The sequence below is a fragment of the Aethalodelphis obliquidens genome, unplaced genomic scaffold (assembly GCF_003676395.1).
Source record: "Aethalodelphis obliquidens isolate GAN/ISIS:26980383/991018 unplaced genomic scaffold, ASM367639v1 scaffold16, whole genome shotgun sequence".
In the NCBI taxonomy this organism is placed as follows: Eukaryota; Metazoa; Chordata; class Mammalia; order Artiodactyla; family Delphinidae; genus Aethalodelphis; species Aethalodelphis obliquidens.
Window position 1 is genome coordinate 1,925,443 of NW_020837960.1, and position 18,222 is coordinate 1,943,664.

The 18,222-nt window shown below is 36.0% G+C and overlaps 1 protein-coding gene across 2 annotated transcripts in view; it reads left to right on the plus strand.

The window, feature by feature from the left end:
* Nucleotides 1-18,222, plus strand: part of DIAPH3 (diaphanous related formin 3) — a 546,908-nt gene that overhangs the window by 58,288 nt on the left and 470,398 nt on the right. For both annotated transcript variants that reach the window (XM_027116137.1, XM_027116138.1), the window contains one exon: nucleotides 15,455-15,559. In XM_027116137.1, coding sequence (XP_026971938.1) covers nucleotides 15,455-15,559 — 105 coding nt within the window. The remainder of the gene's footprint in view (nucleotides 1-15,454; nucleotides 15,560-18,222) is intronic.

Below are 18,222 nucleotides of genomic sequence, written 5' to 3' on the forward strand. Positions count from 1 at the left end.
TATTCATTTTATAACTGTAAATTTGTATCCTTTGAAGTGGAATTGTTGGATCATGTGATAGTTCTATTTTTAATTTTTTGAGGAACCTCTGTACTATTTTCCATAGTGGTTATAACAATTTACACTCCACCAGCAATGCATAAGGGTTCTTTTTTTTCACATCCTCCCCAGCACTTAATATATATATTTTTGAAAACAGCCATTCTGACTATGTGAGGTGATATAACCATTGTGGTTCTGATTTTCATTTCCCTGATGATTAATGACGTTGAGTCCCTTTTCATGTACCTATTGGCCATGTGTTTAACCTTTTTGGAAAAATGTTTATTTAGTTCTTCCCATTTTTAATCAGATTTTGTTTCTTTGCTTTTGGGTTATATGTGTTCCTTATGTATTTTGGATATTAACTTCTTACCAGATATGTGGTTTGCAAATATTTTCTCCCATTTCATAAGTTGCCTTTTAATTTTGTTGATTTTTTTTTTTTTTGCTGTGCAGAAGCTGTTTAATTTGATGAAATCCTTCACGTTTATTTTTGTTTTTGTTGCTTGTGCTTTTGGTGTCATGTTCAAAAAACTCATTGCCAAAACCAACATGAAGGAGCTTTTCCTCTATGTTTTCTTCTAGGAGTTTTAGAGTTTCAGGTCTTAAATTTAAGTCTTTAATCCATTTTGAGTTAATTTTTGTGAGTGGTATAAGGTGGAGTCCAGTTTCTTTCTTTTCTTGCTTTCTTTCTTTTTTTTTTTGCATGTGATTATCCAGTTTTTCCTCCTTTATTGAGGAGACTATCTCTCCCCACTGAGTATTGTTGGCTCCCATTTCAAATATTAGTTGACCATATATGCATGGGTTTATTTCTGGACTCTTGATTCTGTTCTGTTGTTCTTTGTGTTTGTTTTCATACCAGTACTATAATGTTTTGATTACTATAGCTTTGTAATATAGTTTGAAATTGAGAAGTGTGATGTCTCCAGCTTTGTTCTTTTTCAAGATTGCTTTGGTTATTCATGGTTTTTGGTGGTTCCATACAAATTGTAGGACTGTTTCTATAAAAATGCCATTGGAATCTTGATAGGGATTGCATTGAATATATAGATGGCTTTGAGTAGGATGAACATTTTAACAATACTAATTCTTCCAACCCAAGAACACAGAACATTTTTCCTTTTATTTGTGTCTTCTGCAGCTTTTTTCATCAGTGACTTACAGTGTTCAGTGTACAGATCTTTCACCCCTCAGAGCTGCTTGTGTATAAGTCCCTTGTGTAATTTATCCTTTATTTATTATTTTGATATGTCTCTCTGCTAGATTAAATCCATGCAGCATCATCCAACTGGTTTATCATGGCAAATAACTGCCTGTTGAATTAGGTGCATCTTTCTAACTTTTAAGATTTCTAACACTTTACATTTCTTTTCACCTTCAATACTGTGTTTAGGTGGAAATTAGCTTTAATTGCCAGTTTGCTAAATAACACAAAAATGTTAAAATAGTGAATAGGAAGAGAGATTTCATGCATTCATATCTTTTCTTTGTTTTCTCACTTTCACTATCTGTTGAGAGAACGAAAGCTGCAAGAAAGGTCATCTATCAAGATGTGATCATCAACAGGCATTAAATGAATGCCAATGATGACAGAATTACTCTAACAAAAATTATTTAAATTCTGGACTTCCTGTCATCATTTGTAAGCATGGAAGAAATGGTCTAATAAAGTTGCACGAATACTTAAGTATGAATAGTAATGATCTAATCTTTTCTTGGGAAGATGTTTACTGTAGGAGGGAGCACATTTATAAAATGCCATCAGCATTATCTCTTAAGCATGTGTTTGAAGTGTTTATTGGCATTAAGAGCTTAGATGACCTACTATTTAATACATATTTTAGCTTTTAGTGTGGGGAAACATAGTATAGATAATCCAAAAGGCATTCAAAAGTTAATTTTGAAACAATTTTCAGTATGTACTTTCAAGTTGAATCTATTTTTGTTCAGTGGTATTTTTAAATAGGGTATGTGAGGTATACAAAAAAGGATAGAACATATATAATTAATTGAAATACTTTGTGTACTCCTTTCAATCACATTCTTCTTTAATTCCTGAAGGTGAACAATACCCTGAATCTGTTGGTTTTATTCCTATATGTTAAAAAAAAAAAGTTTTCTGTGTCTTAATGATAAATGTACAGGAAAAGACTTTTTTTCTGAACTACTTGCTGGTAAGTTGCTGACTCAATGCCTCATAATCCCTTAATATTTTAGTATTAGTCTACAAAAAAGGACATCCTCCTACTTAACCACAATATAACCACCACCATCAGGAGGCTAACACTGATCAATTTCTGTCAACTAATCCTCACGCTCTTAAGTTTTACCAGTAGTACTAGCAGTGCTCTTTATAGCAAAAGAATCCTGTTCAGAACTGTGTGTTGTATTCAGTTGTCATGTTTTAAAATCTCCTCAGTCTAGAAGAGGTCCTTAATCTTGTATCTTATGAATTTGACACTTGAAGATTCCAAGTGATTGGAATTAATTTGTAGAATGTCACTGAGTTTGCAGTGGTATAATAAGGCTTTTTAAGTTTTGAAAGTCTGTTGGATATAAACAGGTTACCTAATACTTTAAACATTTTTTTTTTTCTTTGATCATAAGTGAGGTTGAACATTTCTTGACATACTTATTGGCCCTTTGGTTTACTCTCCTGTGAATTTCTTGTTCATATCTTTTGCCAGTTTTTTCCGTTGAGGTTTTTTTCTTTTTCCTATTGATTTGTAGAATTCATCACATATCCTTAATACTCATGTCAGTTTATGTGAGTTGTAAGTATCTTGTCCCAGTCTGAGTCTTGTCTTTTTACTTCCTTTTGGGGGTGGTAGGATGGATGAAAGTATAGAAATGTAAAAATCAATGTGGCCAGATTTATAAATCCTTTTATGGTTTCTGCTTTTTGTATTGTTAACCAAAATTTCAGAAACAGAGACCTGATTGAATAAACAGGTGTTTATTTAGGGTTTGTTAGGATTGCAGCCCAGGAGATAAAGATTCAAGGACCATTTGAATTGTGTTCCTTTGGACCACAAAATTGGGGAGGGTTATAAAGGCAAAAAACCTGCAAGGTTATTTACATAAGTTGTCTGTCAAGAATTAGGACTGGAGTTAGAAAGAAGTAAGGGTGCTTGTTAATCAGGGATTGGCTGGGGTCTGAACTGATTACATAACTGTGAAGGGGGACAGACTTTGAAACTGCTACGGAGTCCAAGCTGCTAACTTGCTCCTTGCATGACAGGCCAATAAATGGAGAGACTGAGGTGCTGGGGCAAAGAATAGTGACTTTATTCAGAAAGCCAGCAGACCTAGAAGATGGTGGACTAGGGTCCCAAAGAACCATCTTACCCGAGTTAGAATTCAGGCTTCTATACTAAAAAAGGTGGAGGTGTGGCTGGTTTTGCAAACTTCTTGGTGCAGGAATCCCTTGTTCTTGCAGCTGTCCACTTAGGTCTGATCACAATGTTCCTTTAAATAGTCAACAAGACAAATGTTATTTCTGTTCCGGAACTTTTTATCTCTGTAGGAATGAAAGTTTTATACCTTAAAGGTCAAGCCTGGGAGGCAGACCCTTAAGAATGGGCTATCATGTATATTTCAGGCTATAGGCAACTTCTTTTACAAAGGTGCACAGTCAGCATGACTAAGCAAGGCAACAGAGCACAGAGGTTAGAGCTAAAGGAATAGATACAATATGGAGTCAGGTTTGTTCTTCTCTGTTAGAAAACTACAAGGGTGCAGCTGGCAGATACTAGGAGATATTGTTTTGAAATGGCTGGTCCTGTTCTTGAATTTGATACAGTTCAGAGAAAATTCAAGTTCTTAGAGATGCAGGAATGTGTCTGAAACCACATCAACAATGGTCTGGCTCCATTTTGGATGCCTGAGCCATAGTTGCTCCATTTTGATTTTTAAACGGTCTTAAATATGTCATAAGTATATTATTTAAGAAATCCTTCTCTATCCTGACATTATAGATCTGTTCTTCTACATTCCTAAAATTGTTAGAATTATGATATCTTTATGTCTGACGTGAGAGATTGGATCCAATACTTTTCCTACATGGATAACTAGTTTTTCTAGCAGAATTTATTGAATAGCCATTCTTGTCCATCATTTGTAATAACACCACTGTTATACATCAAGGTATTGCTCATATGTAGGTTTGTTTCTGAGGTTTGATTTTGTCCATTGGTCTGTTTGTCTAGCTCTGCATTTATATCCACTGTCTTAATTAATATAACTGTATAATAAGCCTTCATATCTAGGACCCCCTTCCCTTCTTCAAAATTGTCCTGGCTCTTCTTGGCCCCTTTGTGATTTTATATTAATTTTACAATCAATTAGTTAAGTTTTATTATAAATCCTGTTGGGATCTTGACTGGAATAGCAATAAATTTATTGATTTAGACAGGATAAATGCCTTTGTGATATTAAATTTTTCTGTGAACATTGGATATCTTATATCTATTTATTTATTTTGATTTTCTCTGTTCCTGAACTGCAAAGTTTATAATTTTCTCCCTAGAGGTCGTGTACATCTTTTATGAGCTTTATTCCTTGGTTTATTTCTAAAATGTAACTAGTATTTAAAAAAAATTAACATTTTTACTAAGATTATTAATTTGCATGTTGCTTTTGGTATTCAGTAATCTTATTGAATTCTCAGTTTTTATTCTTTGTAGAGTTCCTCATAGTTTTCTGTGTATGTAATCAGAATATCTGTGACTAATTTTTGTATCTTTTCCTATTCTTATTCCTTTCTTTTTCCTTTCTACTCCTAAACCCCAGAAAAGAGTTTTTTTTTTTTTTTCCTGTTCCTGAAGTATTTGGTAAAGGCCTTTTTTTCATTTTACATTTCAGTTATTTGTATTAAGTTGGCTAGCCCTTCACTAGACTCGCCTTCCAATGAGGTTGACGTGTAGTTCTGCTAATTTTTATCCTTTAAACTGAGTATATCCTCCATTACTGATTAAATGAGTGACTATGTATGATACATTTCTGTTCTCTTTTATTTATTATGCATTAGATCAGTTTTCTAATCTTTTCATAAGAACTCTATTTTATTGGACTATGAACATTTAACTTTATTCATCTTTGTTCCCTTCGTGTCTTCACAGTGCATACTTCATGTATTGTTGAATGAGTTAGTCTGTTTCTTCTGCTTTGGTGAATACCATGTCTAAGCAAGAAAAGATATAAATTAGTACACATAGAGTTAAATACTGAGATGTCTTTGTGTTCTTTGCTTTGTAGTCAACTCAGATATCTTTGAAACTAAGGTCCAGAGGAAGAAAGAAGAGCTCAAGTGAACTGATACAATTGAATTTGATTCTTTTTGGTACAGTTGGTGGGAGGAGGGCTCTTACTGCTATCTTTATTCCACATTGCCACTCTTTGGGTACACGCTAAAGACAATTTTTCTTTTTTCATCTTTTTTTCCGCTTTCATTGTTGGTGTTAAAGATTTATGCATAGCTATTTCTTCAGTCAGACAAATGAACACCTATTGTGTTGGATGTGTAAGTGATGTCTTAAGGGTCACCAGGAGTCTGAATGAAACACCAAGGAAAACTCGTTTGTGTTAGTTCTTTAAGGGCTAATTGACTGCTATAGATTCCTACTGGCAGTTCGCTCATTTCAAGTATTAGCATTTTTTACAAATCTACTTTTCTGTATCATGGGTGTTTTTTATTTCTTATAAACTATAAAAGTATATTTTGGGTTGACCAGATAAAACGAGAGAGGTTCTATGGTAATGCTTTGTTCTGATCTATTAGTTGTCACCCATCTCCCTCTCCTTCAGGTAGAAATTGAAAAATTCAGGGAAAGGTTGTTTAAAAGCAATCCAAATAATAATCCAAATGGAGGAGGAGGAAGAGAGGGTAGAAGTGTAAGGCTATTGTCAACTTGATTCATGGGTTGTGTTTGTCAGGGGGATAATGTCAGTGCCTCGTTGTTTCTTCTAGATCCAGATAAATGAGAAAATAAATGATATAGGAGCCTTAGATTTTGCCTGGTGGGAGTTCGTGGAACCAGTCAAATGATTAGAAAGGAGAGTTTTAAAAGGATAAAGGTTATGTTAATGTTTAAGCTTGCTCTTTCACTAATTAGGAAGTGTGCAGGTACAGCCTTTCCAAACGATGAAGGCTTTTTTTTATTCTTATTTTCTTCTCTAGAAAAGTCAGCCTTTGTGCTTTGTGAAATAACCATTTTATCCTTTATGTAATTTATGAAGGAATGGCCATTTGTTTAGAAAAATTGAAAAGCAAATAAGTGAATGAAGCCCTTTTTATAAGTAGCAGTGTTCTTTTCTGCTGGATTACGTAACAGTTGCCTGTGATTGTAGGTGCTTATGCATAAGCTTGAACAGTTTCAGCCAGATTATATTCCAAAGTAGAGTTGTACAGCATGCTGCATATTCATCTCATTTCTTGTCTATTCTGCTAAAATTTATAGCATGTGAGAAAAAAAAGTGATATTTAAGTTTCTTCTCTGTTTGTTTATTCCCTGATACTGGCATTAGGTTAAATTGTAATTTGGTTTCAAATTGAAATAGTTTGCACTCTTTCTATAAGCTCCAGTTAGAATATTCGGTCGAATAACAATGTTTATGAGTTTGTTGTCAATCTCTGGGTAAATGCTATTTTATGGCTGCTGTCCTGTTAATGAGCTAGCTATCTGATTTCCTGTTAATTTTAATTGGGATCGAGTAAGGACATTGTGGATAGAACAGTGAATCCAACCCCACTATTGGTGAAACCAAAAAATCTGACCTCTTTATAATCAAAGTTATGTAAAGGAAATGAAACGATTATATAAAGGTTAATATAAGAACATAGTAAAAATGATGGACAAAGAAAGATAAGCCGTTTTATAGCTTTAGCATATTTATGGGCATCTTCAATATAAAGTAGTAATAGGGCTTCCCTGGTGGCGCAGTGGTTAAGAATCCGCCTGCCAATGTAGGGGACACGGGTTCGAGCCCTGGTCTGGGAAGATCCCACATGCCACGGAGCAATTAAGACCGTGCGTCACAACTACTGAGCCTGCGCTCTAGAGCCCGTGAACCGCAACTACTGAGCCCGTGAGCCACAACTGCTGAAGCCCGCGCACCTAGAGCCCATGCTCTGCAACATGAGAAGCCCGCGCACCGCAACGAAGAGTAGCCCCTGCTCCCTGCAACTAGAGAAAGCCCACGTGCAGCAATGAAGACCCAATGCAGCCGAAAATAAATAAAACAAACAAAAAAATAAATAAATTTATTAAAAAAATAGTATTAATAAAGTTAATTCCAAGTTCCAGGGTTTTGGTTGTATTTATCTTTTACAGGTTTTCTCATTTTACTTAAGCCTAATCTAAGAATACAATATATTAAATTGCAGAACTACATGAGATTCAGTTAATGTGCACTATTTGGGAGTATATAATTACCTGGAATGAGATCATGAAATCTTTGATGTTTTTATTTGGCACTAAACCACTCATGGTAGTAAGAACATTCCTCAGTAGGGATACACATCAGCAAGACCTTTTGACATTGTGTGATATGGAAGATGAATTCCAGTGTGGTGAAGGACAGAATTATACTTTTAGAAGAAGTATGGGTAAAATTTCTCTTGTAGGATGTTGAGCTCTGAGGTCCCAGGAGAAGTAATTAGGGGATCACTGTGGACCTCTTAAAACGTATAACCAATTTGTGGCTGTAGTGAAAAAAAAACATTAGCAAAACTGCTACCAAGAACAATTATTTTGGCTTTAACCCATGAAACAAAGCATTGAACACTACTGAAATGAGATGATAGCTGTTGACAATAAGAATGTTTGGTTTTGATATTGCTGTGCTTCCAATTTTTACCTTTTAATATTATGCTTATTGATCCTTATGAATGTTTTGATCCATTATTGTACTGTTTTTCCAGGATCCATTTTATAACTCTAGTCGTGCTTCTGCCTGTCTGTAGTGTTTTTCCTTTCTGGGTAAATTTCCTCACACCTGACCATCTTCAATTTGCTGCTTGTATATTCACTTAATTCTCCAAATAAGTCAATCATTTTAAATTTAGTCTGACTCTCCATGACATTAACTATCCCACTCAACTTGATGTATGTAAATTTAATGAACATGCTGTCTTGTAAAATCCACATCCATGAATGAAAATAGTGAGTCTAATGTTTGTAATTCAGTTGAAAAAATGTCCACTCTCTGTTTGCCATTCTCTGCTTGATTACACCTTGGTGCTCACTAGTTGCATGTATGTGCATGAGTATTAAGATTACATTTTTTTTTCTCTCTCAGTTTTGCCAGAGAAGAAGTAGAAGGTATTTATTTTGTGTTGGTATTTTATCAGCCTAGGATGGAGTCAAGGTGTCTAAAGATAGTAGCAAACTTGGATTTTCCTGGTTTGTGAGAACTTCTGGCCCCATCTGACACATAGGAAAAATCCTTTGGAGCATCTTAAAAGCTGCTGGCTTGACTACATGTCATTGACCTGGTTTCCAGGTCAGGGCCACAGCTACCCATCTGGTGTCCTTGTGCAAATTAGAAAAATGTGTACACCTTCTTTCCTCTGAGAGGACACAACACCACACAAAGTCACACAGCCTGGTGAGTGAAGTCTTGGTAGGATCTCAGTGCTATTCACCTCTCAAGCAGGTGCTGCTTTGCACAGCTCAACCACACACTGACGGTTCCAGGTCACAGAGGTTGTGTGTGGTTCTGCTAGTGCTCCCTGAAGACATGATGGATTTTAGCTTGGCCAGTTTTACCTGTGCCAGTGCCACTGCCTGGAGACCCTGCCTCTGGAGCTGGACTTTGTTTCCATTACTCTTCAAGGCTGGGGCTATGAGTGTTATCTCTGGCTCCAGCTCCATTTCCCAGAAAATTACCTGCATTTCATGTTTGTCCCAAAATAGGATTAGCAAATTCTATTTGGGAAGTTTTGTTATATCTCATTTGACAAATATCTAAAAAGTATATGCAATGTAAAAGAGACGGCAAGTGTAGAAAAAAGTTCTTTTAAAAATTATTTGTGAAGGAGGAAAAAGAAAGGCATATACAAAGGAGAGCTAGGGTTGAGGGGAGGCTTTTTTCTTTTAATTTTTAATCCATTAAGGATTAACATGTTTATATACTGAGACCCAACCAACTGAGAAGAATTTAGTGAAACGGGATTAAAACAGGGTAACTGATGTGCAGTGCCCTTTTAGGAGGTGAAAGGAAAGAGGATCCAGAGCATAAATGAATGGGATTATCTTTGGATAGAGGCAAGAGTTGGCACAGAAAAATTAGTGTGCAAATAAATTGGTAATAGAGGAAACAGGAAATTGAATTATAGGTTCCTTTTCATGGAGGAAATTAAAATTTGCTTACTGAAAATGGTAGGTAGAAACAATGGTTTCATAGCTCCTGGAAATGGCAAGTTTGAAATGAGTACTCTAGGGAATGTGAGGAGAGACCACTAGGATTTTCCATCAATGTTATAGGAAGTGATGGACCATAAGAGACTAATTGGGAGAAAATGGAGGGGGTCACGACACTGGAGGTTTTATTGAGGTCAAAAAATAGGTGGCTTGGGAGTGGGAGAAGTGAAAAGATAGAAGATTGAGGTCAGAGAAAAGGATCTTGGGGATTATGATGATACTAGAGGTGGAACAGTTTTTAGCTAATGAAAAGGCCCAGGTGTGGTCATGAAGACCGAGGCTGAGGAAAGTGGAAATGAAGATTGCTGGTTGTGGGTGTGAAGGCATGGACTGGCAGAGGAGTCAACACAAGGTGTTGGCTGCCGAGCATGTCAGATGGCATTAGGCCCAGAGGAAGTAGGATTTTATTTATTTTATTTTATTTTTATTTTAATTTTTTGCGGTACACGGGCCTCTCACTGTTGTGGCCTCTCCCATTGCAGAGCACAGGCTCCGGATGCGCAGGCTCAGCGGCCATGGCTCACGGGCCCAGCCGCTCCGCAGCATGTGGGATCGATCCTCCCGGACTGGGGCACGAACCCGTGTCCCCTGCATCGGCAGGTGGACTGTCAACCACTGCGCCACCAGGGAAGCCCGGAAGTGGGATTTTAGATAATGGAGATAAATAATATGGAAATAAGAATGGAGAGACAAATCTAAGCTACAGGACTGTGGCCAATTTACAGGATTTCCCTAAGTTTTAGTTCTCTCATCAATAAAGAGAGGATAGTACATACCTCAAAGGGTTATTACTGAGTATTAAATAAATTGTGCTTATAAGTATTTTAGCACAATGCCTGGCTCAGACTTAACCGTTATTTAAGATTATAGAAATACCAGGTCCTTGTGAAAAGGTGTAGCAAGTGTTGCTTCGAGAATGAATGAGAAGGATGGTTCAGAGAGTAGATTTGGAATGAAAATGGGAAGACATGTGAGCAACTTGAACTTTGTGTTTTGGAAAATTCCGAAGGATGCCTGACCTTTAAAAGATTTTGAATGGGCTTCTGTTACCTGTGTCTTAACTCTTCCTCTCGGTAGCCTCAGATTTGTCTTGATAGTGGTTTCTTTACTTCCCTCCCCTCCATCAAGTTTGTGTGTATTTATTGTGGCCAATACACTACAAACATTTATTTAGTGGATGTTTAAAAAACTACTGTATTTTTAAAGAATGTAGGATGTTCCATTTTTCTTGTTCTTTTCAAATTAGTTTTTTAAAGCAGAAGTTTTATGAATATTTTAATTTAGTTTTTAAAAAACTTTATTTTGAAATAATCTTAGACTTACAGAAGAATTGCAAAAATAGTACAGAGAATTCTTTTATACCCTTCACCCAACTTCCTCTAATGCCAGCATCTTATATAACTTTAGTGCAATTATTAATACTAAGAAATTAATGTTGGTACAGTAGTTACCAAACCATAGACTTTATTCAGATTTTAGCAGTTTTCTCACTGATGTGCTTTTCCTGTTCTAGGTTACAGCCCAGCATCACATCTTATGTTTGGTTTGCCATGTTTCTTTCATCTCCTGATCAGTAGTACTTCCTCATCTCTCATGACCTTGACACTTTCCAAGAATCCTGCTTATTTTTTAGCATGCCCCTTAATTTTTTTTCTTCAGTATTTCCTCCCTGTATTTCTGAAATCTGCCCCTAGTGCCAGTCAGACTCACATAGTGAAGTAGCACAGTGATTCAATTTAAGTATAGTTTTTAATTAGAAAGTAATTAACTAGAGGAAAATTAGTTTTTGATGCTGCGACTCCCAATTTCCCCAGGCAAAAAACTGTGTTTAAGCATGTATATGAAGGTAGTGCTATAAGTGAGTTAATTCATTATGTATGTTGCTAAGGTATTAATAGAACTTTCACAACAAAACCAATAATTACTCTTCAGATTGACAGACACTAAAGTTTTGATTGATGACTACTCAAAAAATATTTTTAAATGAGCTATATTCAGTTAAATAGCCAACTGATAAGGTTTTTCCATTTAAAGAAATAGAATTTATCTCATACCCACTGAAATATTAGCCTCATTCAAATCATTCCTCAGGCCTTGTACAGTTATGTGTTCTATGTATTTGCTGTTTATTATTTTATTTATTACAGATATTTATTGAGTTACATATATATCAATGTATAGATATATATATTGAAGTAAGCTGTTTTTCAGGGCTGTTATAAAATCTGTAGCTACAGTATCATTCTGTATCCATACAGTGTACTACATGTCCTGACCTGTGTTTGAATGGAAGAACTGGTTAACACACAGAGGTTTATATTGCTTGTGTAGGCCATAAATGTGGGTTTCTGTATTATTCAGTTCTGCTTAGAAAGAAGGCTTATTATAATATAAAGTAAGTTATTTTCAAATGCTGTAGTGGACACTGTTGGTGCCCCTCCAAGACCCCCTTCACCAGGCTGGTTACGGGCGTACCCAGGTGTGAGTGTTGGCTCCTGGTGGTTCACATCTGCCCTCTTAATCCAGAGATTTGGCCTCGGGGAACTGGGGTCCTGCAGCTAATGGCTGACTGACTTGGGTGGTGTCAAGGCTGGCCTCTCCCTCCAGGTACTATCTACTGCTGTGCACTTCAGGCTGAAGCGAGAATCCAGCGGAGGCCACATTTTCGAATGTCCCTGTCTCAGTCCCCTTTTCCTGAGAGCATCCCCCTCATTAATCACCTGCACCTGCATCCCTGTCCCAGGTCTGCCTCTAGGGAACGTGCCCTAAGACAACGGAAATGCGATATGATCATACTAACCAGCTGTGAACTCACTAATGTGAAAACTGATGACTTGCTCACAAGAGACCCTTTACAGTTATCTGGAAACTGCACTAGACTGGGTGTCTGGGCTCCAGTTCTCAAGCTTCTAACAACCAGATAGCTCTGAAAAGTCATTTCATTTCTCTGAGCCTGTATTTTCTGTTGTGTAATACATACATGGAGTTTAGACTATGTGATATTCAAAATCTCATGCTGAAGGTTTTGCCTTAAGGCAGGGGCTTATTAAATAGAGATGCTTGGCTCCCGCATTGCCGCCGACCTCCAGGTTCTTGGATAGCCTTGGAAGATGTTCAGCTTAACTTGAATTGGAACTATAACATAAAATATGGATGTGCATTTTCTGGGAAGAAGCTTCCAATACATTTCACTAGGACTCTGTGACCCTCAGAGGTTCAGTGCCAGTGTCTTGTAGAGTTTTCTTCTTTTTTAGCCCTGTTCTCCACTGATAAAGATTCAAAATCCATTCTAAAAATCCTGTACCCTATTCCATAGATACATACAGTTTTTTTTCTTTCCATCACTCCCTTATTTCTCTTTTTCCTTTTGTAAAGGGCAGAACTTTTCTTACTCTTTCTAGTGCCATTTCTTCCTGGATGTAAAGAGAAGGACCATCTGTTAGATGAGTTACATACCTAGTGAGTGATCCTGGAAGGTTTGTGCGATTATGTAGGTGATTCCAAACTTCTCTGTAGTATCATTTCTTCTTTGTTTCCTCTTGTTTTTAAGCAGCCACTGTCATTAAACTTTCGTTATGGAGTTGAGTGTCATATTTAGACAAGAGAGGTGGGGTAAGCCAGAGGAAAGAAGTTGGGAGAACTCTGCGTTTCTTCCTTAATTCCAAACATACAACTTGTGTGTATAAGCTCATGTTATCGTGAAGATGCCTTTCCAGAAAGAAAGCAGTAGTCTTTTCTTTCTTACAACTCTCCACCTTAAAATTTTATTTTGATTTCAGCCACAGCTAATGGGTTTTCTGTTTTTTAGTTTTCTATATCTGTTAAGTATTTTAATTTGCTGGTTAAAGAGGCTGGGTCACATTTGGCCATTAGACAGAAAATAAAAAATACAGTGAATAATTTAAAACAGATGTTCTCTGTGCTCTTAGGTGCCCCTCACACACACCTTTTATAGCAATTGCTCCTTAACTTCCTCATTACTTTTTCTTAGTTCAATTCTTTTTAGATTATATAAACTATCTCCACTCATAATTTAAAAAAATCAACATATAATGCCTACTGTACTATATAATAAAACAGTATGTATTTCATTGTAAACAGTTGGCCATCGACTACTCAAGAAGGCACAATAAAGTCACATTCTGGAGTCTTTGCCTCATGCCACTGTGAGTACAACAGCTACGATGTAGGTTGGTATAGGTGTGTTGTTCTGTTGATTCAGATACCACAAGCAGCATTGTCCTGGGATACCTAAATTTCAGAAATGGAACACAAATGATGGTAAAGCTTAAAACAAAAACAGTGCAACTATAATTTACAGAGTAGTTGGATTCTTGGAAAATTCAATGTATATTAAGTTACATAATATATAAAGTATTAAATATGTAACAATTTACATATTAATTCTGTTGTACATCTAATTTCATTGAATTAGAGTCTAGGCATAGATAATTATGATTTTCCCTCTCTCGTTCTCTCTGTGTATCTTTCTGTGGGACGCAGGACAGTTTCTTATTGTGTAGGAGTAGCTCATGTGTTGCAGAATGTCTAGCACACCTTTCCCCTGTAAATGCTGGTAGCATCACCTCAGTCACCATGACAACCAAAATGCCCTGAGACATTTCCGGAATGCTTCCTAAGTGGTGTTAAGGTGTATTGAAAATCACTGGCTTAGAGAAAAAAAAAAGAAACAAACTAAACCATTATTCACATAATAGGATATTTCTAACCAGAATAGCCAAGAGTGACGTTACTAATTGCTACCTTTTATTGGAGTATCAAACGGGACAACTTCTAAGATCTTAAATTTTGTATCAAGGTGAAATGAAGGGAATTTTGACTTTTAATTGCTTCACAGTTTTGGTAGCCAAAAACTGAGTCAGCTAAAGGCATAAACTACAGTGTCTGAATTGTAGAACCCTTATAAAACTTAGAAGAAATTTAACTTTCTGGGCTCCCTAGGTGATCCAAAGTCCTGATTTTTATGGGCACGTTTCTGAGTGGATATGTAGTTTATATACATTAAGATGTCCTACACTGCACACAGATGACCCAAGGCTAAGATCAGGAAGAAATCCATTTGAGCTGCCCTCTCCTTCAGCCATTTTTGTCTTACCTCAGCCTCCCTTCCTTTGTCAACTGAGCTGATAGATTCTGGTCGCAATTCATATCTTTATGTGGATATTATTGACTTGCAGTTTTTAGTCAGAATTAGGCCTGTAGCAAGATCTAGCTTACCTAAACCTTTATTTTGATTGGTGCTGTTGAGAAATGTTAGGTTTTTAGGTGGTACTTCTTTTTATGAGTGCCACTTTTATGTGATTTAGAACATGCAATAAATTAATTAATGAATATTTTTGATAGGGGTGGAGAAGAGACAGTTAAAACTGTAGGATGCTTCACCTTTTGCTAGGATCAGTATTAGGTATTTGGTATGTGCTTGTAGCTTATCAGAATCTGAAAAGGGATTGGCTTTTAATTCTTATGATATATGGAGGAGCGCTTTCAGAATGGTGCAAGATGGCTTCAGGTACAGCTGTTATAAAAATATGTTTATATTTTAAAATATATTTATATAAATTATAAATATTATATATCGACTATAATATATATAGATAAATATATTTTTATATGTAATATATATATTTCACAATTATATATAAATTGTGAATCCTAATAAGCTAATGGAAGGCAGAAATCTTCAACTGTCTAATTATCTATAGTGATGTGAATGTAATTTTACTAGCCTGCTGTGAATTGAAAAAGTTTTTCTGGTAAGTGTTTTACCTGCTAAAATGATCTAGAATACTCTGTTCTCTGTATCTCCAGGTCCTTTCTCTTTTTTCTCCTGGCAGAGCTACATGTAAATCATTCCAAAACAGTTAATGCTGCTTTAGTCACAAAGTATTGATTTTCTGTTCATTGTGTATGTAGAACTGTTGCTCTACTTAGATTCTAAAACGAGGCTTTTTAATTGTGTTTTCCAGGAAGATATGAATTTAAATGAAGATAAAAAGGCACCATTGCGGGAAAAGGACTTCAGTATCAAAAAAGAAATGGTGATGCAGTACATTAATACTGCTTCCAAGACAGTAAGTAAAACTGTCAAGTTGAGAAGTACTGCTGAAGCATGTTGTGGTATGGAAAACAATACATTTGCCTAATGAAGTGCCTAAGTTTGCGGGCAGCTGTAATCATAGAGCTTTTGTATGTATAATTAAAGGTACAAGTATTATAATAAGTTTGTTTAATTTGAAAGCATTTCTCACCTTATAACTTTTAAACTGCTTTTGCTGTTTGGCCACTCACACTGTTAAGAAGCACTGTGGTTGCTTGGTCCACTCACTCTAGGACACCCCTCCTTGTTAGTGAATTAAGATGGGTATTGATTTCTAATGTCACTTATAAACTGGGATAATACTTGTATTGTAGAAAAGTGAGACTGATTTTACTCTAACTACCTAAATCAGGATACATAATAGTGGCTTAGAGGCCTATCTTTAATGTGAGTTTCCCTGTGGATAAAATTAGCTTGTAACAAATTATAAATGTAGACACTGCAAGGAGCATTAAGAATCCACGTGGCTGCCACTTTTCTAGGGAAACATGAAATATGTGGGTGGAAGTAATAACTAAATGTCTGAGAAACATGACCAGCACACAGAATCAATTATATTTATTTCATGGAACAACAAATGAGCTTTGTTGTCATAAAAAAATTGCGACTAACTGGATTGGATGAAAAATATAAGATGGAAGCTAATGAAGAAGCAAGGCTCGGTAGAAAGACAGTAGAAAATGCTTTTGGCTGAGCATAAAATAGAATTGGATTTGAGAAAAATAACTAAACACACTGTAGTTTTCACTGGATACTTTAACCCAAGGGCAGCTTTTAAGAATGTAAGTTATTTATACTTTAACTCCATTTATCTACTAGACCAGTCAGTGATTCTGAGGTATTTTGGAGGAAAGACTCAAGTGATATTTAATTTTTAAACATGTCTCATTTTTTGGCTGCCTGATGTTCAGGTGTAGAATTCACTGAGTACTGTGCTTTTCCCAGTTCTTTCTATGGGCTCTGTATCTTACCATTGAGATGTGAATTGCTTTTGTCCCTTGATGATACTTGGCCATCACAAATTAACAGTGGGGATTTAGGAGTCAGAGCTCTGTGTTTTGGATTGACTGTTTATCCTCTGTTTGATCTTGGACATCTTATTTTATCTTTCTGATCCTCAATCCCCTCGTCCATAAGATGGGGCTAATACGTACACCATAGGCTTGTTGTTAGAATTAAATTGTTTATTCTGTGATTAGAACGTAACAGATTTTTAACTGGTGGCTGCCTCTTGTGGTAGCAGTGGTTGTAGTAGCAATTGTTTGTTTTTTATTTTTCTTTGTGATTTGCTGTTGAAATTCTTACTGTTGAAATCATTACACCACAATTAAAAATATAAGTAAATGTACCTCAGTAAAAATACAAATTTCTTATTAGTGAGTCTACATTTCTAAGACGTTCATTTGTTCACTCAACACATTTATTAAGCGTCTGTATGTCAGGCACTTAATAAAAGTGTCTGTATTTAAGGCCGCGGCGACTGAGCACCAAGATAGTGTGTCATTGTTTCCTATGGAGCAATGAGACACACATGACAGAAACACACAAACACATGTAATGGGAGGTGAAATGTGATGTGGGGAAAAAAATGCAGGGGGAGTGGAGATGGTGTACCTGTTTTATGTTGAGTCATCAGGGCAGAGTCTCCTGTTAGGGAATTTTAAATCCAACAAGCATGAATCCACTTAATATAATTACAAGAGATAATACATTAGTTAGAACTGGTATAGAAAACCCTAGCATAATAGTGCAGTTTAATTCTGGAATTTCAGATAAACAAACTTTTTTATAGAATAAAACATTTTGAACTTCTTCACAGTGGATCTGTTTCAGCTTACATTCACTGATTTTAAAGTTTAATACTCTATTTTGGACTTGGGCTGGAATTTATTTACTAGAATTAAGTAATTAGGTTATCAGGATTGAAATAGATTAGTTATCTAAAGTATGATTAAAGCATTTAATTGGTGTGTGGAGAGTCATGGCTTTTCCTAGGAGGGTTCTGAATAATTCAGCAAATGGTTAACATTGTAGAAAGTTCAAACTGACCAGTCATCTGTTTTTGCTCTGGAAGTAAAAACACATTTTATTAACTCTAGGATATGGACTTTGTTATGCCAGTATATTTAGGTCAATGAGTACTGCAAAAGTTTCTCTGAGAAAAACAAAGTTCATAGATAGGTTGTTCTAGAGAGGATGTGGGGACTTTGTCAGATGTTAACATTTTAGCCTTAGAATTTGCTTTGCGATTCTCTTTTGTGGGTAAGCATTAATATTATTTTTTGGAAAATAGTATTGATGCCTACAGTTGATTTTTTGAAAACGCTTCTGAAACGTTAACACTCAAACTAGCCCTAAAGTAGATCAGCTTGGTTTTAAAATAGGAAAAAACAAAAAAACAATAAAAACCATCGATTAAACTAGGTTGTTTCCAAGATCTTAGTAGGTTTCAGTTTAGGTGGCCAAATAGTAAGACTGAATTTCTTCAGTTAGGAAAGATTATTAAAATTTACTAAGCAAATATCATACTTGAGGCTAAAAATGCCAGATTCACGTGTTTCTAAGTTCCTAGGGCATGGGTATGTGATCCAGGTTTGGCCAGTACAGTCTGATGGCCAGGTCTGGTGGGGGCTTCTG